Genomic DNA, 27,321 nt, shown 5'->3' on the forward strand with positions numbered 1-27,321 from the left:
TAGTAACTGAAGATCCATGTAATTTGCCAGCTGAAGATGGGTGCAAACCCGAAATGCATATTGGCGTAAATAAAATGCATTAAAAAGTGGTTAGTTGCTGTATTTTTACAGTGAAACAGCATAGTGAACGCATTATTGAGGCCAAGATAGACACAAAGCCCACGCCTACTACAGTGAACAAGTTTATATGCCAACTAGCTCTGCAGATGATGAAGAAATTGAAGAAATGTATGATGAGATAAAAGAAATTATTCAGGTAGTGAAGGGAGATGAAAATTTAATAGTCATGGGTGACTAGAATTCTAGAGTAGGAAAAGGGAGAGAAGGAAACAAAGTAGGTTAATATGGATTGGGGCTAAGAAATAAAAGAGGAAGCCGCCTGGTAGAGTTTTGCACAGAGCATAACTTAATCATAGCTAACACATGGTTCAAGAATCATGAAAGAAGGTTGTATACATGGAAGAATCCTGGAGATACTAGAAGGTAACAGATAGATTATATAATGGTAAGACAGAGCTTTAGGAATCAGGTTTTAAATTGTAAGACATTTCCAGGGGCAGATGTGGACTCTGACCACAATCTATTGGTTATGAACTGTAGATTAAAACTGAAGAAACTGCAAAAAGGTGGGAATTTAAGGAGATGGGACCTGGATAAACTGAAAGAACCAGTGGTTGTACAGAGTTTCAGGGAGAGCATAACGGAACAATTAACAGGAATGGGGAAAAGAAGTACACTAGAAGAAGAATGGGTAGCTCTGAGGGATGAAGTAGTGAAGGCAGCAGAGGATCAAGTAGGTAAAAAGATGAGGGCTACTAGAACTCCTTGGGTAACAGAAGAAATATTGAACTTAATTGGCAAAAGGAGAAAATATAAAAATGCAGTAAATTAAGCAGGCAAAAAGGAATACAGACATCTAAAAAATGAGATCAACAGGAAGTGCAAAATGGCAAAGCAGGGATGGCTAGAGGATAAATATAAGGATGTAGAGGCTTATCTCGCTAGGGGTGAGATAGATACTGCCTACAGGAAAATCAAAGAGACCTATGGAGAAAAGAGAACCACTTGTATGAATATCAAGAGCTCAGATGGAAACCCAGTTCTAAGCAAAGAAGGGAAAGCAGAAAGGTGGAAGGAGTATATAGAGGGTCTATACAAGGGCGATGTACTTGAGGACAATATTATGGAAATGGAAGGGGATGTAGATGAAGATGAAATGGGAGATACGATAGTGCGTGAAGAGTTTGACAGAGCACTGAAAGACCTGAGTCGAAACAAGGCCCCAGTAGTAGACAACATTCCATTAGAACTATTGATGACTTTGGGAGAGCCAGTCCTGACAAAACTCTACCATCTGGTGAGCAAGATGTATGACACAGGCGAAATACCCTCACACTTCAAGAAGAATATAATAATTCCAATCCCAAAGAAAGCAGGTGTTGACAGATGTGAAAATTACCAAATTATCAGTTTAATAAGCCACAGCTGCAAGATACTAATGCGAATTCTTTACAGACGAATGGAAAAACTAGTAGAAGCTGACCTCGGGGAAGATCAGTTTGGATTCTGAAGAAATATTGGAACACGTGAGGCAATACTGACCTTACGACTTATCTTAGAAGAAAATATTAAGGAAATGCAAACCTACATTTCTAGCATGTTGACTAGAATACTCTCTTTCAAATTCTGGAGGTGGCTCGGGTAAAATACAGGAAGCGAAAGGCTATTTACAATTTGTACAGAAATCAGATGGCAGTTATAAGAGTCAAGGTGCATGAAAGGGAAGCAGTGGTTGAGAAGGGAGTGAGATAGGGATGTAGCCTCTCCCCAATGTTATTCAATCTGTATATTGATCAAGCAGTAAAGGAAACAACAGAAAAATTTGGAGGAGGTATTAAAATCCATGGAGAAGAAATAAAAACTTTGAGGTTTGCCGATGACATTGTAATTCTATCAGAGACAGCAAAGGACTAGGAAGAGCAGTTGAACGGAGTGGACAGTGTCTTGAAAGGAGGATATAAGATGGACATCAACAAAAGCAAAACAAGGATAATGGAATGTAGTTGAATTGAGTTGGGTGATGCTGAGGGAATTAGATTAGGAAATGAGGCACTTAAAGTAGTAATGGAGTTTTGCTATTTGGGGAGCAAAATAACTTATGATGGTCGAAGTACAGAAGATATAAAATGTAGACTGGCAGTGGCAAGGAAAGCATTTCTGAAGAAGAGAAATTTGTTAACATTGAGTATAGATTTAAGTGTCAGGAAGTCATTTCTGAAAGTATTTGTATGGAGTGTAGCCTTGTATGGAAGTGAAACATGGGCGATAAATAGTTTGGACAAGAAGAGAATAGAAGCTTTCGACCTGTGGTGCTAGAGAAGAATGCTGAAGATTAGATGGGTAGATCACATAACTAATTATGAAGTATTGAACAGAATTGGGGAGAAGAGGAGTATGTGGCACAACTTGACAAAAAGAAGGGACTGGTTAGTAGGACATGTTCTGAGGCATCAAGGGATCACAAATTTAGCATTGGAGGGCAGTGTGGAGGGTAAAAATTGTAGAGGGAGACCAAGAGATGAATACACTAAGCAGATTCAGAAGGATGTTGATTGCAGTAAGTACTGGGCGATGAAGAAGCTTGCACAGGATAGGGTAGCATGGAGAGCTGCATCAAATCAGTCTCAGGACTGAAGACCACAACAACAACAACAACAACAATTCATCTATAACAATAAATAGTAACCTAGCCATTTTTCAATGTATTTTGTAGTTTTCAAAATAACAGTTTATTCTTATGTCCTTCTATGAATAGTCATATATCACCCAGAATTGAAAGTCATGGTTTGAGTGCAAGCAATTAACATCTATGTGGGAGACGCTCTTGATGTTGACTCATGTTATTATTATGTATGTTACAATTATGTATCTTCTGTACATAAGTCTATGCACTCAGACCATCACAAAACTAAATATTTTTACTGTATAATTACTTACAGGTGACTGTTGTAGCATTACCAAGAGTGTGAAATGCAGTTGTCATCAGAGAGAACTGTTGTTAGCCTCAGTGATTCATGTGATGGACTCATTTAAATGAATCATCTGAGGGTAATTGTCTTTAACAGGAACTGTGCTAAGTGAGAGCCATGATATTTTTGTATAAACAGGAACTAATTTTGTGCCACTATTGAAATTTTTGGGTGCTGGCCTGAAGACCTGGCTAATTATTTTCTACAGTGTAAAACCTGTCACCACAATTAATAACTGAACTGCACATGGAATAAAATGTGTGTATTAATATCATCTAACATTTGGTATTGTGTACATCTTTGAGCAAACACCAACCCACATGCATTTAAGTTTTCAGTTTTGAGGTGATCCAGACTGGTGCTATTGAGGATGAGTCCAAGAAATTCAGGTCTGTTTCATCACATGTAGTGCCCTGTGGTTTTGGAACACTTTGCAATGAAAGCATTGTGTGAAAGGACTCATGTGAAACAGTGAATTTGAACAATTAAAAGTGATGGTGTACTATTTAAGTAAGTAACTATTTGACATTAAAATATTTTTTTGTGTGGTAAAAGTGAATTGAAATTACACATAGGCTGCAAAATGGAACAGTGTGTAAACAATACTCGAAACAGTATAAATTTTATTATTTGGGATAAGAGCATGAAGCAGACGGCATTACACAGAGAGAACTTCAACCAATGGGAGAGCAGGATTGCTTTAAGTCACCACCGACACCATCTTGGACACAAGCCAATGAGGTACCAGCAACGTAGAGTCTAGAAATGAAAACAATGCAGCTTGGTGTGAAAATACGAACACCCTGGCATAGAAGTTAGTCGTTGCAACAGCAACAGATTCAAACAGCAGCAGAGAATGGTACAGAACTAATTTGGAGGTAAAGTGGTTCTGTTGTTGAAATGTGACTAACTGTTTGCCAAAATGAATGATAAGGGAGAAGGAAGAAATGTGTTTGAAAATTATGAGCAGGTGATGAACATTGAGAAAGAGCCTTGTGATGAAGATGTGTTTCAAAATAGGGAGGAAAAACTAAAATCCGTATGTGAATATAAAGTACTTGTTAAAAATGATTTTGATGATGACAGTAGGGTAAAACTGCTGGAATATTCTTTTTATGGTGAGGCTACTACAAAGTAAATTATGGATCAAATGTCAAGGGCTTCACCTACTGATTACTGTGATTAAAAGGTAGATGAAAATGAATACTACAAGTAATGAGTAATATGGTGGTAAAATTGGAGAAACAATCAGAAAGATACGTGGCACAGGGAATAGTCATAATGAATGATAGTAATCAGAGTTTGTTCAAATTTTTGAAAGAGATTTAAAGTAACATTGGTGGTTTGATAGAAATGCACTCAAACATTGGTAGTTTAAAAGTTGAAATGAAAGACACTAAAATGATATTCATAGGTTAGATTCAAAAATGGATAAAAATAGTAGAGAAATTGTTGTAATTAATGTTAATATTATGACCCCAGACAGAAAAACTGAGTCTGTAAAAATCTGTTGAACATCAATTGGATTCAGCAAATGCAGTCAAGTGGGAATGTAATTGAGCAGTTGTGTAATGAGACAGAAGCTTTTGATTTTTGTCAGTCTGATCTGACTGAAGCATCAAGTAAATTTGCCTCAATGATAGTAATGAAATTATTTCTGATATAAAGCATGTAAATAATGTCGATACTTGTAAAATTAAATTAGCAGACAAAGTATAAAATAGTGCTTCTAGTGATAATTTCTGGGAATTGGCGGTTGTGCAGACAGACATGAATGTAAATACTGTTGAGTGCAAGGAAGGGTGAGAGGGAAGTAGAGTGTGTGTCACTGATGAACGATGTTTTGGATAAAGAGGTGACAATATTAATATGCACCAATGTGCAAATGAAAATGACTCATTAGTAATTAATAATCAAGTGAGTGAAAAACAGTTCGTAAATGTCAATGTAAGTAATGTAGTGCTGAGTGTGAACTTGCTGAGAAGAAAAAAGTAATCCAAGTAAAGAGTTATTAATGACTGATATGTACAGAAAATTAGAGTTATAAAGAAATGACTAGTTTGCAAATAGTAGTATTTGATGAGAGCATGCAAAAATACTGTAATTTTCAGTACTTGTGCGCAATGGACAGTTTTCAATGAGAGTGCAAGTCAGTTTGTAATAACAAGAATCAGGAATTAATTTTCGATGTAAATCCAATGGGAACAACTTTGAATCCAAATGTCAAAGAAATAAACTTCACTGTAAATATGAAGTGCAATGTGCTGGAGTTTTCTGGGGGTCAGATTTATTGTAACCCTTATGGTAAGTAGGAGTTCACTGTCCTATAGTGAATTCATAATGTTGTGATAATGTTCCCTGAGCTCGGTGACTTCACCCTTTCTCTTTCTGGACTCACTCAACCTCTTCTACTATCCCGTCAATAACTTGTAAGGGAACAGTAATTATCTTCTACTTCCCTCAGTTCATATGTATATACAAGTTTACTATTTCCAGACTTGGGTATCAAAGGATGGAAGACCATACATTGTGCCTATAAAAACAAATTTCTTACTGCCAAAAGGTAATCAAAAAAATAAAATGTAAAATATGTCAGAATATAAGAGGAGACTGAAATATTTTAAAATAATAGTGAAATATAAAGTAATCAGCAAATGTGTGGGTCAATGAGCTCCTATAGCAGCAGAAAGAAAGAACACCTTAATCACATGATTCAGCACTTTGGAAAAAGTTCATCTAATTAGTTGAAAGAAAAACAAAGTGAATAGAGCTGCCTTAGTAACACTAATATAAAGAAAAGGTTTGTTTCTGTAGTGCCCTTCAGGCCACAGTTCAAAATAACATGTTGGCATAAGGGGAAGTAATAATTTCAGTAATTTTTATTTTGTCTGTTATGTTATGGAAAATTGAGTTTTGCTTATAATGTTACAGTCAGTTAGCATTGAGTGTACTTCTTTAGAGTAATTTTATCTACATTAAGAAAAGCAGACATCTAATTGTTGTTTAATGAAGTAATGGTATAGTAATGAACTGACAGTGTTATGAAGTATAACGAACTAAGTGAAGTATAAGTAGCGAGAAGGTAGTTAGAAAATGGTATGACGAAATATTACATGAAAGTAGTGATGGTTAGGGAATCTGTCTTTGTAGTAGCTTAATTTTTGCAGATGCTCTCCTACAGTTAACTAGGTTTGTAAAGAACAACAGGCATGATTAGATGGCATAATATTAACTATGGACTAACAGATATGGTTTTTGTTGTGGTGAAATGTGTATCTATTATAGAGCTAACTTATAGCACTTCAAGGAAGAAAGGTAATGAAATATTTATGATGGAACTGTAAAGATAAAAAAATATACTCACCAAGCAGCGGCAGAACATGCACACAACAGAAGGTTATGCTTATGCAAGCTTTCGGAGCCAGTGACTCCTTCTTCCGGTGGAAGGGTTGAAGGGGAAGTAAGAGGGATGAAGGAAAAGGACTGGAGAGGTTTAGGAAAAGGGGTAGATTTCAGAAAAAAACACTCAGAACTGCAGGTCATGGGTTGATTTACTGGATGGGATGAGAAGGAAAGTCTTCCAGTAAGTTTACCCTGACTCACGATTCTGGGTGATTTTTCAAGAATCTACCCCTTTTCCTAAATCTCTCCAGTCATTTTCCTTCATCCTTCTTCCTTCCCTTTCAAATCTGTCATTTACAGTTTTGATACCAATGCTCCCAAACAGTAATGAAATGGAGTTTAACTTCCACTTTCAATAAAGTGAGTGTGGTACTTTGAGCAATTTTCTTTATAGTAATTTAAATGTTTTTTATTGTAATGTAAGGTTAACTATGTATATCAATAACACATACTAACTGAATGACCAGATTCGAAATATTATATATATTATTGTGTATGTATTTTTTCAAATAATGGCTTACTGAGCATGGCCATGGGCGGTGCAAAGGAATGTGGTGGACTGTGAATAAAAACATATGACTGTGGATTAAACATTCTAACCAGGAAGTCCATGACTTATCTTAATGAAAATTGTGGATATCAAACTTTGTAAAAAAGAGTGTAAAAGCTTGTTGCTTGGTTTAAGAATTTAGCATATATAATTGCATGAAAGTGCAATGCAGTAAATGAAATACAGCAAGCAATAAAGAAATTAAAGAATAACAACGCTTGTGGCAAGGTCAAGATATACACTGAGTTATTAAAGAATGGAGGCCCACAACTGGAATTAGAAATACAGGCGTTAATAGAATCAGTTTGGGAGACAGAAACCTTTCCTGCAGATTGGTAAACTGCAATTGTGTGCCCCATATTTACAAAGAATGATCCACTAGTTTGTGATAACTACAGAGGAATTGCCTTACTAGATGTTGCCTACAAACTCTTATTAAGTTGCCTATTAAACAGGCTGATACCAATAACAGAAGAACTGATTGGGGACTACCAATGTGGTTTCCACAGAAACAGATCCACGTTAGATCACTTATTCACCCTAAGACAAGTAACTGAGAAGGTGTGGGAATTCAATTTAGATGTCCACATATTATTCGTAGATTTTAAAAAGACCTATGATAGCATATACTGACAGACACTCCTAAATATAATGAAGGAATTTAAAATACCATCAAAATTAATCAGATTAGTTAAAATGTGTATCGATGAAACTTTATGTCGCATAAAGACACAGGTAGGAGAAACTGAAGATTTTAAGGTGTGCACTGGACTGAGACAAGGGGATGCCATTTCACCAATTTTATTTAACCTTGTCCTAGAGAAGACTGATAGAGAATTTTCTAATACCAGTCCACAACGGATCCAGCTACAGGATGTGAGCATTACAAGACTTGCCTATGCAGATGATGTAGCACTAACAAGTAGTTCCAAAAGAGAATTAATCAGAATGATGCAAAATTACTACAAAATTGCTGATAAAACAGGATTACATGTTAATGAAGAAAAGATAGAATACCTGCCCATAAGTAAGAAAGCCAGAAAAGATGCACCTCTGATTGTAGATGGATTCAGTTTCGAGACTGTTGACCACTTCAAGTACCTAGGAAGTATTTTTAGTAATAACAACAGAACAGATATAGAAATAGATGCCTGTTTATCAACAGCAAACAAGACACTTTTTAGTTTCATCAAAATTGTAAGAAACAGATCACTTAGCAGTAACTTCAAATCCGCTTATATCAGTTATACCTGTGATGTTATATGGATGTGCAACATTAATATGTAGAAAGAAAGATGAAGAAAAACTGTTAATATTTGAAAGAAAAGTACTAAGGAAAAATTTTGGACCTGTATACGACGAAAATAACATGGACTGGAGAATAAGAAGAAATGAAGAATTAAGAGGGCTGTACAAACACCGTAACATCGTTGAAATGCTCAAGAGGAGAAGGTAGAATTGGGCAGGCCATACGGCAAGAATGTCAGAGAATAGACTACCTAGAATGGCATTCAGCAGAACAATAGAAGGAATGGGAAAAAGAGGGAGACCCAGAATCAGATGGCGGGATAACATTCGGGAGGACACAATGAGGATGAACAGCAGCAGCAACTGGACAAACAGTGCACTGGACAGGCAGAAGTGGAAAAGGCTCATAGAGCAGGCGTATGGTCGATAAGGCCTGTTGTGACAGTGCCACGACATTTAACAGCGCCGCCACGACAGTACGCGCAAACGGCGATAGAGGCGCTCCGCAACTCGGCTGAGCGCGGGAGCGCCACCTAGCTACGAATGGCGCCAGCCGCATGTCATGGCATGGCAGTCGAATAAGAGATACTGAGTTGTTATCATGTAACCAGCTATTGTTTCTAAGTGAGTGTGTTTGAATATCCACACAATTATTGGTGATTAAAGGTTATAACAAGGCCCTTGCCACATGTAAAGTAAAGTAAAGCAAGTAATTGCATGAAAATGAAATGAGTATTTTTTGTAATTCTTATTGGCGGCCAGTTTTATGATATATTGAATTTTCATAAATACAACTGTAAATTTGAGCTTTATGAAAATTGTACATTCTTTTTTATCTGTGGTTTATTTTAGAACTCATGTTATTAACTGTCTAGGCATTGGATTCTATTGTCAGCTATTTGTTGATATCTGCTTATTCTGAACTTTGACTACATACTTTTGTTGGTTTAATTTTTCTGTGCAGTGTGACGTATGGCTTTGATTGATTACTTCACTAATTAATAATTTCATGAAATGTATCATAATTTGCAATATGGCATTCATTCATGTAAACAAAGGGATTAATATGGCACCATGTATTTTTACAAATTTGTAACCAGGAATATTTTCTGTAATCCAGAATTCAATTGGTTCTTGTCATTCACCTAAAATAGTAAATTCCAAGCCAAACATATTTCAAAATATTGTGTAGTTTTCAAAATAACAGGTTGTTCTTTTGCCCATTTATATGCAGTTGGTTGTCACTCAAAACTAGCTCTCCACACTTTGAAAGCACTCGAAAGAAGCCTATGTCAGAGGCACTCTCATCATTGACTCACGGCACTATTACGTATCTTCTGTACTTGAGAAAATGTGCTCCAGTCACCACTAAACTCACGAACTTTAATGTTTAATTACTGAAAAATCATCTCTGTAGCATGAATTACTGATCATGTGAAATGAATTGTGTTTTAATTGCAAATAGTGTTAAATGCAATTGTCATAGGAGTGAATCACTGTTAAGACTTGGCAGTTCGTGTGATGGACACTCTTAAATGAACAACTGGAGTGTGGCTGTCTTTAACAGCAACTGTGCTAAACAAGAGCCATGATGTTTTCGTATAAATAGGAACATAATTTTGTGCTGCAATGGAACATTCAACCTCACCACAGAAATTTTTGGATGCTGGCCGTAACATCTGGCTAATTGTTTTTTATAGTGTAAAACTGGTTACCATAATTATTAATGAACTTCACATAGAATAAAATGTGTGCGTTAATATCATCTAAAATATAATATTGTGTACATCTTTGAGCAAACACCCTACCACATGCATTTAAGTTTTCAGCTTTGAGGTGATTTAGATTGGTGCTACTGAGCACAAATCTATGAAAATCAGTCCAGTTCCATGACAAGCTAAGTGAAGGTATTGTTAATGACTCATGGGTTTCCTATGTATGAACTATCAATGAGATAGACAGCACCCAGAAAGAAAGAGAAACTGGTGAAACAAATAATAAAGAAGTTGTTGAGATGTTAGAGAAAAGATTAAGGTCTTGCTCTGGAACCACATCCCAAAAATGCCATCAAAGGAACTGAACCAAGTGCATATTATGATTAGTTGGAAAGGACTCCTCAAGATAGCATGAATCATACATACACCTTTTTCTTATTGTATCTGTGATGTCTTGTATTGTAGAATTTGGCTGCATTATGATGTTTCCAGTACATTAATACATCAGTTGCATCATCCCCACGCCCTTTTTCTTATTGTATCTGTGATGTCTTGTATTGTAGAATTTGGCTGCATTATGATGTTTCCAGTACATTAATACATCAGTTGCATCATCCCCACCCCTGTACCCTATGGCTGTTGGGTAACACGAAGGAAAATCAAACATCTTCATTGAGCAGATGATAGAGACATAAACAAAACTGGAAACACTGTCCTTCTTCAGAGTTAAATAATACAGCACACACACTCAGCTATATTGATCCAGTTGACTACATTATCCTGGCACTGCAGTAAGAGGTCGTACTGAATGGAGTAGGTGTGAGGAAAAAGGGATGTGGAGGGGAGGTGGGGGAGGGGGTGGCTGAGAGCTGGTAGGGAGAGGCTCCCTATCATCTACATCTACATCTACATCTACATCTACATCCATACTCCGCAAGCCACCTGACGGTGTGTGGCGGAGGGTACTTTGAGTACCTCTATCGGTTCTCCCTTATCTTGTTGGGAAATGAGGAACAGCCTATCTACAATCCTTCTCATCTCTCCCACAGCAGTATTTTCCCTGCCCACGCAGTCTAGTAAATATCCTGGTCCACACTCTCAACCCCTTGCCACAAAGTACACATTTTTGTGGAAGACCCAGGTGCACCTTTTCACCCACTCACACATCCTACATCAGTTCCCACGCCACAGCCATATCCTACCTGATCACAGGCAGTGCCATCTGTGAAGGCAGTTACATCGTATACCAGCACTGCTGTAAGTTTTTGTCAGCCTTTTTTGTGGAGCTGACCAACAACCAACTGTCCATCCAAACAAATGGCCACTAACAAAGAATGGACATGAGCAGAGGAAACCACCAAGTGGCTGGACATCCCAATAAATACAACATTTTCAACTTCAATGGTTACTTCACAACTCATGCCATATGGACCCCCCCCCCCCCCCCCCAAATACGACCTTCTCTGAATTACATAAATGGGAATCATTATTACAGCTTATCATTATCCAGCAGCAACCTTGTGTCATCTCCACTATCCTCTGCCCACTGCCCCATCCATCCTCTCCCCATGCCTCTCCCCATGCCTCTCACTTCACCCCAAAAACCCACATCACACTTTCCTCTCCACAGTTATCTTCCTTCCCCTCTGGCCCCTCCTTTATTTGATCAAGTTTTATAAGCAACTCCCTCACCCCTTCCACCCCCTCTCACTCCTCCACTCACCCACTCTGCCCAATGCAAAATTGCCAGTTTGTGGTTTGAGTGTTTACGAGTAAGATGTATATTGGATGCACTCTCATTGTCGACTCACATCACCACTATGGATGTTGTGTGTATGCAAAAATATAGGCGCCAACAATCATGAAACTCAAGAACTTTAATGTCTGAAAATTTTTGAGTGATTAAGACATCTCGGATTAAGAAACATTTGGACTGACCTGTGTTGTGATTAACATGAGTGTGGTATGTCATTGTCATTGGAGTAAGCTATTGTCAGAAATGGTAAATCTTATGTTTGACTGACTTGATTGGACTACTGCGTTGCATTTACCTCCAATAAATTACTCCAGACAGTGCTCAGTACAACTTGTGTCGATTTGTGTAAATGCGCAATGGGTTTTTGGTGCCACAATAGAACAATTTACTTCACCACTAAACTGTATGTGTTAGGCACTGTAGGGGCTACCCTGATGTGTGCGCCAATTATTCTTTTTATACCTGGTAAACTGATCATCAACACAGCGGAGTCTGCTAAAGATGGATAAAAGTCTTAATCACTGAAACTAAAATTGTTGTGTGCATAATTGAGTGGAAATCTTCTAATATCCACTATAGTATTTGCAGCTTCATGACATCTATGCACTGAAGATCACTACTAAGAGGCCTATGGGACAAGCATCATCAAGTTAGTACTACAGCACCAAGCCTTTCCATTACCATTTAAACATCTTCATAGTGTGATTTATGTTTCAAACATCTTGTCCAGTTAACTGGTTTCCAAGAATGACTATTTAATTATTACTGTCATCATCATCATCATTGAATTCAGATTTGGGATCAATTTTACAGTAATTGTACCCATAGCAGATTATTGCAAGCAGTATTCAGAGCGGAATGATAACAGGTTATGCTTATTGCATGCTACAAAAAGGTGAAACAAATCCACAAACAAAAGTATATTGTCAACATACCTCTCTAAGCTTTTCTGATAATTCTCCAAGTATTGCTTCTTCATCAAAGAATTTTCCTTGGTACCTGTGTTCAAAGTATTCAGTTATTCTTTGCCGCATCTCCCTTGGTAACTTTCGGTATGCCATGTATTCTTCAACTTGTTTCACCTGTCAATATTTGTATTAGCTTTTTAGACTTCTTCATAAATAATTAAGCATTCTAAAAAATATTGCTATCACATGAACATTACCTTTTCACGGTATTGCCGCCTCGATGAATCCAGACTCTGTATGAGGTTTGTGGCATGACCAAGAAACAGTGCATAACATGTTGCACCACTGATCATAGACAGCATTGTAAGCCACATATCAGTCAATGACTGAGGAGGAAAGCGGCCATATCCAATACACAACATATGTGACATGGCCTTGAACAAAGCCCAAGAATATTGCTCCAACCAGAATGCGCCCTGGAACAAACATGTATCTATACTAAACTGTGAATACATGTAAAAATGTTATCTATAAAATTCAATTCTTTGACAGTAATTATTTCAGTACTGATCACTGCTTCAGTACTTAAATAATTTAAAAAAGTGTAATCTACATCAGAGGCAAGTAAAAATGAATGACAACTTAAATGGAAGTAGGTTTACTTCTGTCTCAAGTATATCACATTTATATTGTTACTACCATGGCCAATCATTAATACAAAGTCAAACAGGGGTGATGTGGGAGAAGGCCTAATACTGAATAAGAAAATAGGAAAGTGTGCAAGATACGAACAGCATAGTGAATGCATTGCAGTAACCGAGATTAATACAAAGCCAATACCCACCACAATAGTACAAATTATATGCCAACTAACACTGCAGTTAATGAACAGATTGAAAGAGTATATGTTGAGGTAAAAGAAATTATTCAGATAGTTAATAAAAATGAAACTTTAACCCATGAGCAGGTGTACCAATGACAATAACATTGTCTTGTACCATTCCATTGTTGCTTTACAATTGCAAGCCCACTCCTATTTCTTCATTATTTCTTCAGCTAACACAGCAATAAGTTGAGCTGTCATATCTCCAAGTAAGCAAAAGCAATATAAAATAAACAGTGAGTTGTGTGAGAAAAAAATTTAGGATCTGGGGTGGAAAATTACCCAGATTTTGAGCTAGCAACATGATCTCACAATCACGTGTAATCAGATATGCAGTTGTCAGGGACCTGATGCAACTGCACTGTTTAATGCTGTGATTGTGTCATTACTGTGGAGTAACACTTGAATGTGGCAACGGAGTGATATAATGGAAAGTTTATTTTATTATTGTTTAATTAAACAGTGATTTAGCTCATATAATGTAATTTATTTTATCTATTAATCAAACAAAGAGTAAACTGTGATTTTGCTCATACACATAACCTTGATAACATAAACATGTGTACGAAGTGTACTGTGCTCCTGCTTGTGTTATGAAAAATGGCATCCCAACTTGAGGGTTAATAGTGATAAGAGGACTGGAATTTGGCAGTAGGAAAAGGGAATGAAGGAAAAATATCAGGAGAATGCGGATTAGGGGAAAGGAATGAAAGAGTGAACCACATGGTAAAATTTTAGACAGAGCGTAATCTAAGAAAGAAGACTACATATGTGAAAGAGACCTGGTGCACTAAAAGTTTTCGGACTGATTATGTAATGATAAGAAAGAGATTTTGAAATCAGACTTTAAACTTTAAGATATTTCCAGGAAGAGATGTGGACTCAGACTGTAATTTATTGGTTATGAATTGCAGACTGAAACTGATGAAGTTGTATTAAAGTAGGAAATTCAGGTGATGAGACCTAGGCAATTTAAAGGGAACAGATGTTGTTGAGGGTTTCAGAGGGAGCGCCAGGCAGTTAACTGAAACAGGGGAAAGGAATACAATGAAAAGACAAATGCATAGCGTTTAGAGATGAGTTTGAGAAGGCGGCAGGAGTTCACATGATAAAAATGGAAGCCTTAGTAGAAATCCCTGGATAACATAGGAGGTATTGAATTTAATCAGTGAAAGGGGAAAATATAAAAATGCAGCAAATGGAGTTGGAGAAAGGAAATACATGCGTCTAAAAATGAGATTAACAGAAAGTGCAAAATAACAAAGCAGGAATAGCTAGAGGACAAAAGCAAGGCTATAGCAGCAGGCATAACTGGGGAAAAGAGAAGTGCTACCTATGTTGTTGTTGTGGTCTTCAGTCCTGAGACTGGTTTGATGCAGCTCTCCATGCTACCCTATCCTGTGCAAGCTTCTTCATCTCCCACTACTTACTGCAACCTACATCCTTCTGAATCTGCTTAGTGTATTCATCTATTCGTCTCCCTCTATGATTTTCACCTTCCACACTGCCCTCAAATGCTAAATTTGTGATCCCTTGATGCCTCAGAATATGTCCTACCAACCAGTCCCTTCTTCTTGTCAAGTTGTTCCACAAACTCCTCTTCTCCCCAATTCTATTCAATACCTCCTCATTAGTTATGTGATCTATCCATCTAATCTTCAGCATTCTTCTGTAGCACCAAATTTCAAAAGCTTCTATTCTCTTCTTTTCCAAACTATTTATCACTCATGTTTCACTTCCATACACTCCATAAAAATACTTTCAGAAACGACTTCCTGACACTTAAATCTATACTCGATGTTAGGGAAACTAAAACAATCTCTAGAGAAAAACAAAGCAGCTGCATGAATATCAAGGGTTCAGATAGCAAGCCACTACTAAGCAAAAAAAGAGAAAGCTGAAAGGTAGAATGAACACAAAGAGGGTCTATCTAAGAGAAATAAACTTGGGCAATATTATAGAAAGAGAAGAGGAAGTATGTGAAACTGAAGTGGGAAATATATACTGTGTGAAATATTTGGCAGAGCACTGAAAGGCCGAAGTGGAAACAAGGCCCCTGGCGTAGATGACATTCCCTCAGAATTATTGAGATCCTTGTGAGAGACAGCCATGACAAAATTATTCAGCCTTATGTGCCAGATATATGAGACAGTCAAAATACCTTAGAATTCAGGATTAATGTAGTAATTCCAATTCATAGGAAGGCAGGTGCTGGCAGGTCCAAATAATACCAAACCATGGGTTTAGTAAGTCGTAAGAGTCAAAGAATATGAAAGAGAAGGCAATGAGACAGGATTGTTGCCTATACCCAATGTTATTCATTCTGTACATTGAACAAGAAGTTCACAGAGAGGAAATAAAAACTTTAAGATTGGCCAATGATTTTGTAGTTCTGTCAGAGAGGGTGAAAGATTTGGAAGAATCATTGAACGGAATGGATAGTGTATTGAAAAGAGATTATAAGATGAAAATTGACAAAAGTAAAGCAAGAATAATGGAGTGTAATTGCATTAAATCAGGTGCTACTGAGGGAATTAGATTAGGAAATGAGAAACTAGAAGTAGTAGATAAATTTTGCTATTTGAAAAGTAAAATAAATCATGTGGCCAAACCAGAGAGGAAATAAAACGCGGACTGGTAATAGCAAAAAAAGCACTTCTGAAAAAGAGGAATTAGTTAACATCTAATATCAATTTAAATGTTAGGAAGTCAGGTACAGAAGTGAAACATGTATGATAAGCAGTTCAGTAAAGAACAGGAGCTTTTGAAATGCATTGCCATAGAAAAATACTGAAGATCAATAAGCACATTCAAAGCTATGTACATGGTGGAATTACGCAAACATGAAGGGGCTTTTGCTCATTATAGGCCAGCATAGAGAGCAACAGCAAATCAGTCTTCACACACCACAACAGCAAGAATAATAATGACACTGTCATTCTGACAAATGGTTCAGCTAATGTATAAAAATACCACAACTGATGACTAAACATTGTACAATGTATACAACATTTCTCAATTCCCAAATTTTGTACTTGCAGTTCCATTAAAACTGTGTTATGTACCAGGATGTGAGCCCATACCCTTTCCTTCTATAAGCATTGAGTGTGGCAATTAATGACACTGAAGTAACTTAGAAGGTAAGAGTATTCCTAGTGAAAGACCACTGTATTGTTTTGAGTCTCACTTTGCCACAAAGTTTTAATCCATCCGTGGCTGGGGTTGTAAATGGTTGGGTGCCTGTTTGGTTGTGTATGTGGATCTGAATATGTGTACTTTTGCTAGAGAAGAACACTGTATTCTGTTGAGTGTTTCTATGTGCCACATCTCAGTCAGCTAAAGGTAAGTGGTTGCTTTTATTTTACACAACATATACTTGCATTTTGCCACAATGTATGACTATTAAAACTGTGAAAGGGTTGCAAGTGCTGTGCAAGACATGCTATTAATCTTTTTGGTTGTAACAGGAACATATATTGTTATAATTTTTTTCTACTTTCAAAATGGGTTTGACAGTCAATCACTTTCTGGAACAATTATTTCTGTCAAGTGGAAATTCTTTTCCTTTCATGGCCAAGGTCTTTGTTGTTCTTATGTATTCAGACACAGTTATTCTAGCAGCAAGGATACATTATTAAAGAAAAAAAGAAAAGGAGAAATAAACCTGAGATAGAAGAAAGAGAAAATTTACTGTATCTACCATTACATTCAAGATACTCTTAGGATTGGATCAGCTTTAGACTCAAAGGGCTTACACGAAAGTCATCAAGTCAGGAAGGATTCCCATCAATAAATATCACACAATATAATGAAGTAAAGAAGGCTTGGCATTTTGATTTCTCTCAAGAGGTACTTCTACCAGGACACTGTCAGTACTCATCATCATAACTGACAATGAAACCTGATTCTAGTGATTTTACAAAAAGAAAAAAAATGACATTCATTTCTGGAACTTTATGATTGTTGCTAATTTGGAAATGCTGAAGAGAACAATGAATATTTACTAAAGTATGATTTGCATTTTTATGTAAATGCAGACACTAACTGAGTCACTCTTAAAGTGCAGTAACAACAGACTGATAAGTTACAATTTGTCTTCTTAAAACCTTCCAGAGAATCTGACAGAAGCAGACAGTGGTAGACCAGGAATGGATCTTGTTGCACAGCAATGTTGCTGTTTTCTCGGAAACCAAGACACTTGTTAGCTGTGAAAAGCCTATGATTGGAAGAATTTTCCATGGTATACAATCTCTCTAAAAAAATCTAAAGAAACATAATCTATTGCACAATAGAGCTACAGATGGAGAGACACTAAAGGAAATGTGAAGCCTTTAATGGCTACCATAGCAGAATTATACTGACAGACCTCTCTCAAAACCCAAGGAAATTTTGACCAGTGCAAAGGCTGTCAATGGCACCAAAATTAGTGTCCAGACACTCATAGATGACACAAGAATTGAAATTGATGGCAGCATAGCAATATCAGAAATGCTGAATTGTGTCTTGAAGCATTCCTTTGCAAACGAAAATTGAGAAGTATTTTCCAGTTTAATTCTTGAACCACTGCAAAGATGAGTGGTAAAGTGTCAGTATGGTTCAGAAATAAATGAAATCACTAAAACTGAATGCAGCCCATGGACCAAGCCCCAGTTTTAATCATAATATAATATAGATCCCTTGAAACTGGAAGCAACCACAGTCACACTGTCTACAAGAAGGTAGCAATAATGACTCATAAAACTACCATCCAATATTATTGACATCTATCTGATGTAGAATCTTAGAACATATCCTGAGTTCAAAGATAATGAAGTGTGTCAAACAGATTGACCACCTCCATGCCAACTAGCATGCATTCCACAAACAACAGCCATACAAAACCCAACTTGCACTTTTACCATGACATTTTTAAAGCCATGGACAAAGGCAGCAATGCAAATCCAGTACTTATTGACTTCTAAAAAGCATGTAACTCAGTATCTCACCAACAGTTACTGCCAAAAGTATGAGTATATGGGGTACCAAATAAAATTTGTGGTTGCATTTAGGATTTTTTGGGTGGGAGGACATAAGATGTTATCTTGGATTTATAATCATCAACAGATGCAGAAGCAATTTAAGGTGTGTCACAGCAAAGTGTTTTAGGACCCTTGTAGTTAATGTTCTATTTTAATGACCTGGCAGATAACATTTGTATGACTCAAGATTTTTTGCAGGTGACATAGTTATCTATAAAGGAGTAATGTCTGAAAAAAGTCTGCACAAATATTCAGTTATATCTTGATAAGATTTCAGAGTGGTGCAAAGAATGGGAACTTATTTTAGACATTAAGAAGTGTAAAAATTTTTACTTCAATAAGAGTAAAAAACAATGTTACGAATGTGTTATCAGTGAGTCACAGTCAGAATCAGTCAACTCATACAAATACCTGGGTGTAACCATTTGTAAGGGTATGAAATGGTATGGTCAGTTAGGCTCAGTCATAGATAAATCAGGTGGTAGACTTCAGTTCATCGACAAAATACTGGGAAAAAGCAGTCAGTCTACAAAGGAGACTGCTTCTAAAACATTTTGTCAACAATCTTAAAATACTGATTAAGTCAGTGAGACCACACCAAATATTCATTTATTTACTAGCCCATAAGATAGTTTTCAAGCTGCATAAGGCACCATCCACAATTGCATAAACACATGTTATGGGTTTTGAAGTACAGGTTGTATTGCACAGCATGCAACTGTACAATTTAGTTACACTGCCTATAGAAAGTTTTTCTACAACCCTTGAAGTCTAATAAGGATGGAAATTTTTGTATAATTAAATTAATGAAGAATAAGGATACCAGTAATGTGTTCACCGCTAAATTGCTAGATGAACAGTGTACAAAATAGAATTAACAGAGGATACAAAAAGTATACAAAGAAGGAAAACTGAAGTCACAGACTTGTTTACCCCACAGAAATAAATCACAGGGATGCTGATAAATCAAAACTGTCAGATACTTGAATAGATGCCAACTGTCCTGCAAAAGCCTACTGCCAAAGATTAAAAAAAAGAAAAAAAAAGAAAAAAAGAAAAGAAAAAAGAAGAAGAAGAAGAGACAACCAGTATGAAGTGTGAAATGTAGCAACATACAACCCCTATGGATTGTTCCCAAAGAGTCCTTGAAGATAAAAGTAAAACTTACTACAGCACACACTGAAGCACTAATGCTTCCTGTGGTCTTACCATGAATGGTGTGGGATGAAACTGTAATACTTCACAGTGGTTTGCAGAGTATAGACATAAATGTAAATAGAATAGCAAATTGAAACATTTCCCTATCTTGATGGCATGATTTGATGATTAACATGCAATATTTAACAAGATTTCTCTGAAACATGCACCACTTTATAGATTTGATGTGAGTAAATGATAGAATCATGTGACTATTATTTTAGATTAACTTTTTACACTTATTTTAACTCAATCTGTGTTGCATTCTGATAATGTGTTTATCTCATTACATATAACAGAGTTCTCTACCGTGATAAATGTGCCACCACTATCAGTGTCCAGGCGAATTTTTTGGTGCATATTCCTCACTGAGTTTAATATTTCACTGATTTTTATTTGTTGTTTCAAGTAAGTTTCTGTTCCAAATATTACATAGGGACACATGTTCTTAAATGAACACTTGTCATGAGCTAGTATTAGGTTTAAAATTTGTATTTCTGCTTCAGTGATTTTTATTCCTCTCCATAATAACCACAGGGGGCCCACTGTTAGTTATGTATTCTACTACACCTATCTGCTAAGTATACACAGGAATTTCTGCAACTTGAAAAACACTCATGTGCAAGCTGCTGCTACCTGAACAGCTGCTTTTGGATCATAGTGCTTTTCTATAAGCAAGATGATATCTTAATCAGCACCATCATATTTGGTCCTGGGGTTGCTTATAAATGTATAACACAATACACCTTTTTGCTATTATAACACCCTCAAAAGGGACACAAAATGAAGGAATTATGCAAATGGGACAGAAATCTGTAGATGTAATGTACATGTACAGACAAACCAAGGATTACAATATCAGAAAAATTGCGTGATTTGTTCCAGAGCAAGAACTTCACAAACTAAGCAAACCAACCAATAACATGTTTGTCCACTTGTGGCCCTTGTACAAGCATTTATCCAGATTGGCAATGATTGACAGAGTTTTTGGATGCCTCCTGAGGAATATCATACCAAATTCTATCCAACTGGCACATTAGATAATCAAAATCCCAAGCTGGTTGGATGGCCCTGCCCAAAATGCTCCGAACATTCTCTATTGGAGAGAGATCTGGCGAGCTCACTGGCCTTGGTAGGCTTTGGCAAGCATGAAAGCAAGTAGCAGAAACTGTCACCAAACATTTATTTATATTGCTGAAATTATATAATTTATATTGCTGAAATATAAGCCCAGGCTTGCAGTGACATATCACTGTGCTGTAAGGATGCTGTGCATGACAACTAAAGGGTACTTGCTATGAAATGAAATGGAACCCCAGACAATCACTCTTGGTTGTCAGGTGATATGGTGGGCAACAGTCAGGCTAATATTCCACCAATGTCTGGGAAATCTCCAGACATGTCTTTGCTGGTTATTGTGGCTAAATACAAAGCAGGACATAAAATACTCATATTCAATTAGACTCTAGGTCGAATATGCCTGAAACCACTGCAAATGGGCTTTTTGGTGTACAGAGGTCAACGGTAGTTGGCACAATGGATGCCATGAGCTCATTGACCTTTCTGTGAGCTGCCTATTAATGGTCCTTGTGGTCACTGAAGCACCAACTGCACATCAGATTGATGATCTAACTAATTAATGGAAAATCTCATGTAAAGATGTGAAACAATTACTAACAAAGAGATAGAGGGGCTGGCCAGTACTTACCTCAGCTCAGTACAGCTGATAGAAACACAAAAAACAACCGAAAATTTAAGTTCCTAGCTTTCGGAATAAATGTTCCTTCGTCAGGGAGGAGAGAGGGGAAAGAAAGGGAAGAAGGGAAAGTGGATTTAGTTACTCACAACCCAGGTTATGAAGCAACAGGGAAAGGAAAACAGGGAATACCCAGTAGCGGAGCATGCCCTCCAGCATAATTCTAGGGACCTAGGAACCTGCTACACTGTATGTGCCATTTGGCTTCTCCCACCCAACACCAGTCCCTCTGAACTGCGGAGATGGGAACTTGCACTCCAGCACATCCTTTCATCCCGCCATCCCCCTGGACTGAACCTACGTTAAACAACCTCACTCCCATTTACTTTTCAGTCTTCTCCTCTTTCCCTTTCCTCTTTAGCCATTCATGCATCTTTCCATCCTACATCTTTATACTATACACCTCTTTACTTCTGTATGCATCCTCTTTGGTTTGAAGCTGGCACAGTACCTGCAGTAGAATATCTTTGGCTTCCCTCTGACAACCATGCCTCCATCCTTGCTACCTTCCCTGTTTTCCTTTCCCTGTTGCTTCATAACCTGGGTTGTGAGTAACTAAATCCACTTTCCCTTCTTCCCTTTCTTTCCCCTCTCTCCTCCCTGACGAAGGAACATTTATTCCGAAAGCTAGGAACTTAAATTTTCGGTTGTTTTTTGTGTTTCTATCGGCTGTACTGAGCTGAGGTAAGTACTGGCCAGCCCCTCTATCTCTTTGTTAGTAATTGTTTCACATCAGATTGATGATAATGATGAATCCAGGGCTCTGAGTGCATCTCTGATGATTGCTCAGTCCTTGCATTCTGTCATCTCTCTAGGCCGACCACTTTCTTCTTGACTCTGCATTTGTCCATAGTTCACCCATACCTGCCAAGTGTTGAATAGGGGCATCACTCCTATTCAAATGTCACACTGCTTACCGATTACTCCAACCAGCTTCTTTGAGCAAAACTATACATCCTCTGTCGATTGCAGACATCTGTGTACATTGTTCACACATCTGTCTCCAAGCTTTAGTAGTTGTCTAGCTGAGTACATGGAATGAAATTCGCCAACACTTTATGCCCTCGTATTGACATGTTCCCTGTTTACTATACTTGCCAGCAGCATCATGAAGTTATGCACCATCACACATTCATCCACTAGCTGCCCTGATTATAATTTTTATATCAAATTGTGACCAATTTGCATAACTCCTTCACAGTGCATAATTTATTGTCGTAAAGAGTATTTTGTAACATTGGTAGTGCATATTTTTTAATATAAGATTATTGATTTATTTTTATGTTTGGTGACTCACATTGTTTAGATCATGTTTATTTATCTCCTCTTATTATGAAAGACTAAAACTGATTATTCAAACTTAACAAAATACAGTAATTATTTGGTGAAAGCTATTCCACATATGTGTTATTTGTGTTGAAAATTGATACAGATGAGACTCAATGATTTGTCAACCCAAATCCTATGCATCATCTTTGGTTAATGTTTTTCTCTGGCTAGTAGTAGTAGTAGTAGTAGTAGTAGTAGCAGTAGAAGTAGTAGTAGTTGTTGTTGTCATTGTTGGAGTAGAAAGTTGGATGTGAGCTGTGATGGAGAGAAGTCAAAATGTAACTAATCTCTGATGTACCCTTGTGGGTTATGCTGTCAAAGTTTCAAGAAGTGTTAAAAAACTGTTTTGAGGTTACTCAAAAGTGAAGAATAATTATGAAATTGATTTAAACTAGTTGAAATACGTCATTTTGAGAGCACAACTGATCTACATTGTTGACCACTTTGCTGAATGAAAGAGTTAAGCCACAGTACTGAGACCACCAGGAAGACTAAAGTATTGTTCTTAGACTGTTTGAAGACCTGAGAAACCTCTCGGTGAAATCATATATCATTTATTTACATGATAACAAGTGATGATAACAACATCAACAGTGACAAACAGAAAGATGAGTACTGCTATCAACTATTCACTCTTTACAATTAGCTGTATTAATACAATAGTTCTTGACCTGCTGTCTTGTAACTGGTCTTAATCAATTCCATGTCTGGTAATCACTGACTGAATTGTAACTGTACTTCTGTTAAGTCACTTATTTAACAATATTTCAATTATAGGCAGGGCAGGGTTCCATTAGATGCTACAAATTATGAGATGTGTTTCATCTGCAGAGTGATGCTGTTAGTTTCACTGTTTCAGCCAGCTGCTGAAAGGAACTAAGGCAGCAGTTATCACTGATATTAATATGAGCCACTATTTACATTTGGCAGAGCTGTTTCCACATTCAGACAAGACCCTGTGGTGAGCATAATGAGTCTACCCTGGATCTGCTTCATGATCTAGCTGCAGTTTCTCTGTGGGGCTTCATCGCTTCCCTAACATTGAAGCTCCCAGTAATGAGTCACCCCTGTCTACATTCAAGTCTAGATCTTGAAAAATATTGGCTCCAACTCCAACAAATTAGGATTTGTTATTGAACACTGACAAAAAATAAGGAGATACAGTTCATTTCCACTGAAAAGAACATAATAAAATGGCTAAACCAAACACACTGTGTGTAAGTATTGAATTATTTTGATATATTATGTGGGTGAAATGGCAAGGACATCTGATTACTACCATTGATGTATTGCCTGTTGGCTTCTGATATTTGGCAAACATCTGTTTAATAATTTTCCTGATGTTTTGCCAGCAGGAGTGGCTGGTATTATCAAAAATTTGCCCTCTATTGCAAGCAGTGTTGACTGCCAGCAATGGAGGGTGAACCTTTGACAATTCCAGATGCTAATTCTGGCAAAACATCAGAAAAATCATTAAACAAATGATATGAGATGAAGTCAATAAATGCCACAAAAGCCTAAGCAGTTCTATAGCTGCTGATGGTAAGAAGCACAAGAGCAAGTACCCTTTCCTCTATCTTGTAGGTCAGTGAAAGAACAAATGCTCAGAGACCATATTACTTGTACGATTGAGTCAATGGAAGGAGCCTTCAAAGATACGGATATAACAACACAAACTCATAAATGTGATCATAGAGATAGCCCATCAGTGATGCAAATATTACACTTATGGTTATTCATTTCAAGAAGACTATTTGGTAATGTCTGAATGCAAGTATTGCTGAGACTAATCAAAACTCATCAACTCTGAGGCAGGGTGTACAAACCAGTCACCAGAACCCTCCATCATTGACATCAGGGAACTTCATATTTAGCTAATATACAGAGGATAAGAAAATACTAACTTTTATTAATGACTACTCTAGGCCACTAACAGTCCATATATGCTGTTATTGCACAAAATTCATCACTCAACATCATTTGGTTGTTGAATAGAACAAGAAAGTGATACAGAGAAATGACTAATGAAACATGCTCTAATGCTTGGTTAAAACTGTGTGTACTTTGCAATTATACCTCTCTTATCTTTGGAAATCCTAAACTCAGATTGGAATGTATACTGCAGAGACAGGCTGGACAGTGAAGGGGGAGGCATGTTTATAGCGATAAGAAGTGCAATAGTATCGAAGGAAATTGACGGAGATCCGAAGTGTGAAATAAACTGGGTGAAGGTCATGGTAAAGCAGGCTCAGACATGGTAATTGGATGTCTCTATAAACCCCCTGGCTCAGCAGCTGTTGTGGCTAAGCACCTGAAGGATAATTTAGAAAATATTTTGAGTAGATTTCCCCACCACGTTATAGTTCTAGGTGGAGCTTTTAATTTGCCGGATATAGACTGGGAGACTCAAACGTTCATAACGGGTGGCAGGGACAAAGAATCCAGTGAAATTTTTTAAAGTGCTTTATCTGAAAACTACCTTGAGCCACCGTGGTACAACAACCGAGTTAGAAAACTTATGCAGAAGCAAAGGGAACTACACAGCAAACATAAACATAGCCAAAGTCTTGCAGACAAACAAAAACAATGCGAAGCGAAACGTAGTGTGAGGAGGCCTATGTGAGAGGTGTTCAATGAATTCGAAAGTAAAGTTCCTAGCACTGACTTGGCAGGAAATCCTAAGAAATTTTGGTCTTATATCAAAGCGGTAGGTGGAACAAAACAAAATGTCCAGAAACTCTGTGACCAAAATGGTACTGAAACAGAGGATGACAGACTAAAGGTCGAAATACTAAATGTCTTTTTCCAAAGCTGTTTCACAGAGGAAGACTGCACTGTAGTTCCTTCTCTAGATTGTTGTACAGATGACAAAATGGTAGATATCGAAACAGACAAAAGAGGGATGTTGTTGTTGTGTGGTCTTCAGTCCTAAGACTGGTTTGATGCAGCTCTCCATGCTACTCTATCCTGTGCAAGCTTCTTCATCTCCCAGTACCTACTGCAACCTACATCCTTCTGAATCTGCTTGGTGTATTCATCTCTTGGTCTCCCTCTACGATTTTTACCCTCCACACTGCCCTCCAATACTAAATTGGTGATTCCTTGATGCCTCAGAACATGTCCTACCAACCGATCCCTTCTTCTGGTCAAGTTGTGCCACAAACTTCTCTTCTCCCCAATTCTATTCAATACTTCCTCATTAGTTATGTGATCTACCCATCTAATCTTCAGCATTCTTCTGTAGCACCACATTTCAAAAGCTTCTATTCTCTTCTTGTCCAAACTATTTATCGTCCATGTTTCACTTGCATACATGGCTACACTCCATACAAATACTTTCAGAAATGTCTTCCTGACACTTAAATCTATACTCGATGTTAACAAATTTCTCTTCTTCAGAAATGCTTTCCTTGCCATTGCCAGTCTGCACTTTATATCCTCTCTGCTTTGACCATCATCAGTTATTTTGCTCCCCAAATAGCAAAACTCCTTGACTACATTAAGTGTCTCATTTTCTAGTCTAATTCCCTCAGCATCACCCGACTTAATTCAACTACATTCTATTATCGTCGTTTTGCTTTTGTTGATGTTCATCTTCTATCCTCCTCTCAAGACACTATCCATTCCATTCAACTGCTCTTCCAAGTCCTTTGCTGTCTCTGACAGAATTACGATGTCATCGGCAAACCTCAAAGTTTTTATTTCTCCTCCATGGATTTTAATACCTACTCCAAATTTTTCTTTTGTATCCTTTACTGTTTGCTCAATATACAGATTGAATAACATCGGGGAGAGGCTACAACCCTGTCTCACTCCCTTCCCAACCACTGCTTCCCTTTTATGTCCCTCGACTCGAATAACTGCCATCTGGTTTCTGTACAGATTGTAAATAGCCTTTTGCTCCCTGTATTTTACCCCTGCCACCTTCAGAATTTGAAAGAAAGTATTCCAGTCAACATTGTCAAAAGCTTTCTCTAAGTCTACAAATGCTACAAATGTAGGTTTGCCCTTCCTTAATCTAGCTTCTAAGATAAGTCGTAGGGTTAGTATTGTCTCACGTGTTCCAACATTTCTACGGAATCCAAACTGATCTTCCCCTAGGTCAGCTTCTACTAGTTTTTCCATTCATCTGTAAAGAATTCGCATTAGTATTTTGCAGCTGTGACTTATTAAACTGATAGTTTGGTAATTTTCACATCTGTCAACACCTGCTTTCTTTGGGATTGGAATTATTATAGTCTTCTTGAAGTCTGAGGGTATTTCGCCTGTGTCATACATCTTGCTCACCAGATGGTAGAGTTTTGTCAGGACTGGCTCTCCCAAAGTATATCAATAGTTCTAATGGAAAGTTGTCTACTACCGGGGCCTTGTTTCGACTCAGGTCTTTCAGTGCTCTGTCAAACTCTTCATGCACTATCGTATCTCCCATTTCATCTTCATCTACATCCTCTTCCATTTCCATAATATTGTCCTCAAGTACATCGCCCTTGTATAGACCCTCTATATACTCCTTCCACCTTTCTGCTTTCC

The 27,321-nt window shown here is 37.4% G+C and overlaps 1 protein-coding gene across 3 annotated transcripts in view; it reads right to left on the bottom strand.

The window, feature by feature from the left end:
• Positions 1–27,321, bottom strand: part of LOC126271925 (potassium/sodium hyperpolarization-activated cyclic nucleotide-gated channel 2) — a 2,360,296-nt gene that overhangs the window by 35,872 nt on the left and 2,297,103 nt on the right. For all 3 annotated transcript variants that reach the window (XM_049974334.1, XM_049974335.1, XM_049974333.1), the window contains 2 exons: positions 12,866–13,084; positions 12,636–12,782 (listed from right to left, as the gene is read on the bottom strand). In XM_049974334.1, the coding sequence (XP_049830291.1) occupies positions 12,636–12,782; positions 12,866–13,084 (366 nt within the window). The remainder of the gene's footprint in view (positions 1–12,635; positions 12,783–12,865; positions 13,085–27,321) is intronic.

The sequence above is a fragment of the Schistocerca gregaria genome, chromosome 5, assembly GCF_023897955.1.
Source record: "Schistocerca gregaria isolate iqSchGreg1 chromosome 5, iqSchGreg1.2, whole genome shotgun sequence".
Lineage (NCBI taxonomy): Eukaryota > Metazoa > Arthropoda > Insecta > Orthoptera > Acrididae > Schistocerca > Schistocerca gregaria.